This window comes from Cupressus sempervirens, chromosome 4, assembly GCF_028749045.1.
Source record: "Cupressus sempervirens isolate cs-2001-9-10 chromosome 4, ASM2874904v1, whole genome shotgun sequence".
NCBI lineage: Eukaryota > Viridiplantae > Streptophyta > Pinopsida > Cupressales > Cupressaceae > Cupressus > Cupressus sempervirens.
The window spans coordinates 687091985-687095047 of NC_143121.1; the positions used below are offsets into that span (position 1 = coordinate 687091985).

Genomic DNA, 3063 nt, shown 5'->3' on the forward strand with positions numbered 1-3063 from the left:
TGATCAACACCAACACTATTAAGAAACCATATATTCCACCGATTGAAAAAAAACATCCTTATATTTCGCTAAGCATCAATATAAAATTAAAATGTGATAGCCATAGGTCCCATACAATATTTATTTAGTTTTTTTTGGAAAACATTGGGAGCTTACATAAACTATTAAAAGTCAATCTCCAGAAACACCAGGGAACATGCAGACATATCAAACACTGGAGAAGATCAGTGGAGAATGCAGAGAGTTCAAATAGCCAAACATAAAATCTTGAAGAAGGAAATGGTAGATATGGTTTTGAATTTAAGGGCAGGTTGGCATTCTGAGTGTAGGTTGAGCGAGGATGTTGACACTCCTGGGCATGACGACTCCAAAGACTTCTGTCATATCCACATCCCCTTCCACACTCCAGTCAAAACAATGAACAAGCTGAGCCAACGGAACATTCATATTCGCTAGGGCCATGCCTATCCCTGGGCATCCTCTCCTTCCTGCCCCAAATGGCAACATATCAAAAAAGTCCTTGTCCTTCACAAGATCAACATGTGTACCCATAAATCTCTCTGGCCTGAATTCCAGAGGATCTTCCCACACCGATGGGTCCCTTGCAATAGCCCAAGCATTCACAACAAGCCTGCTTCTCGCAGGAATGAAGTACCCACCAACTGTACAATTCTGTGTCGATTCGTGTGGTATCAGCAAGGGTGCCGGTGCGTACAACCTCAGTGCCTCCTTTATAACACAATGTAAGTATTCCATGCTTCGTACATCACTCTGACTTACAGTCCTCTCCCTGCCTATCACTGATTCTATTTCATCTTGCATTTTTTTGGCCACAAGAGGGTATTTCAGAACCACACTCATTGTCCATTCTAACGTCGTAGTTGTCGTTTCAATTCCACCCAAGAACATATTCTGTAAAAATGTATTAGTAATATTAGATTTCTACAATTCATATCAATATAATATATTCTTTCTTTGATTGTAAGATAGTTTTTAATATCAATATTTGGTATATGATCTATTATCATGAGAATACTAAACATCACATGCTAAAGAAGAAATTAAGCTTTCAAAAAACAGAGTGAATTTTGACTATTTGACACTTCTAGCCTAGAAAACAAGCCTTGGTATGTCATATTCAAGCCTTCCATAGAAAGACAAAAAAAAGATTTTGTTTTCCTTCGCACCTATCAGAATGATTGATTACATTGATATTAAAAACTATCACACAATTTATCCCAAAAAATAAACCAAAAAAAGAAATAAGTGTATTGTGAATCAGAAGTAGACATATATAACGTACTAAAACGATGGCTTTGATGTTTTCTTCTTCGATTGGCACTCCATCGAGGCTCTCCATCTCCAAGAGAAGGTCAATGATGTCTTTTGTATCAGACTGCCGCTGCCCCTTCTGTTGCTCGTGCTCCTCTATTATTTTACTTACCACTTTATCAAAGGACTTGTGCACCTTTTTCATGCGCCCCTTCACTCCTTGCAAGTCCATCCAGTCCAAGCAAGGAATGAATTCCCCAATATTCACAGTTCCTGCTGTAACCGCGACCTCTGTAGCCATCATCTTTAACTCTTCGGCATGAGCACCCTCGTTGGTGTCACCGTCAAGAGATATTCTCGTACCCGCCAAGATCCGCCACATGACTGCCTGGGTAAATGAGGCAAACAATCGGGTGAGATTAACCGGCTTCCTCCCCTGCTCAGACTTTTCCCACACTGAACGAACAAGGAGAAGCATTTCTTCCTCTCTTATACATCTGAACGACTCGATCCTCTTCTCATTCAGCAATTCTACCACGCACAGCTTCCTCATGTGTCTCCAATAAGTCCCGTAAGGTGCAAATACCATGTCCTTGTCATTGTAAAACAGGTATTTCCCTGCAGCAGTTGGAGGTCGGCTTGCAAAAACTACATCATGGGTTTTCAAGAACTCTTTTGCCATGGAAGAAGAAGAGACAACAATAGTGGGAACAGAACCAAATTTCAACAGCATGATTGGTCCATATTTCTTCGCAAGTTCGTGAAGTTCACGATGAGGAAGCTTTCTTAGCTGGTTCAGATTTCCTATCACAGGCCATGCAAACGGTCCAGGTGGCAATCTCTGTCTCAATCCTGATTCATTTTTCCTTTGCACAGTAAATCTATACAAAACCCACAAGAAAACAACGAATGCACATACCGTAATAGTTGTTGGAAATTCAGAATAAGAAACCATATTAAACCAAGATGCAAGGAACACAGAGAAAGAAAGCATACTGAACAGAGATGCAAGATTCTCTCTCGCCTCTTTATGATAAGTTTCTGATGGTGTTGCTATCATTTTGTTTATTTAATTCAAGACAGATGCGACACTGTCGGTAAAATGCGGTCTAGCTTGTAGTTTTATTATCCATACGCTAGTTTTAATATATTTGTTGACAATATAATTTGCTGTACAGTATGCATCGTATTCAATATGTCCAGTCATTTGATTCCAAAACGAATGGTGGAGCTCTTTAATTTAGTTGGATTAGAAAAGAGACCACCTTGGACTATTGCTTATTGCTTCCAATGTCCAATGTCCTCTGTTGACGATCGTAGTTATATATAAAATAAAATAGATATAGTTAGAATTTAATATGGCGGTGAGGGAAACGTGTATTAGGCCCATGTCACCGTCACACGATTAACGGCTTGGTTAAGTATACTTTATTTACAGTATAATTCGCTGTTCAGTTTGCCCGATATTGAACGTTTCTAGGTAATTGCAAAGCGATGCCCATAGATTGATTCTGTTGGATGGTTTGGATTACGTGACCACAATAATCTTAGTATATATTAGCAATATGTAATGGGTATGTTGAAAATGTAAGGAAGTTCAAATAACTATTTATTCTTCTGTTCTTATCTCCATCTCATCTTTTCTAAATCTCCTTATCTCTCTATCAATCAATCTCACCACCTATATATCTTCCTATCTTAGTCTCTTTTCTTTATTTATTAGTATCTTTCATCCCCATCGCTATCTACCCCAGCGACCTCAATTATAGAGTATATTTTATCACATGATCA

At 38.8% G+C, this 3063-nt stretch overlaps 1 protein-coding gene across 1 annotated transcript; it reads right to left on the reverse strand.

The window, feature by feature from the left end:
• Positions 1-300: 300 nt before the first annotated feature.
• On the reverse strand, positions 301-2188 carry LOC149563131 (cytochrome P450 750A1-like). Its single transcript, XM_089823968.1, has 2 exons — positions 1304-2188; positions 301-912 (listed from the first exon to the last, which is right to left on the reverse strand). The coding sequence occupies exons 1-2, from the start codon at positions 2003-2005 to the stop codon at positions 301-303; spliced, it is 1314 nt and encodes a 437-aa protein (XP_089680094.1). The 5' UTR covers positions 2006-2188.
• Positions 2189-3063: the final 875 nt, after the last annotated feature.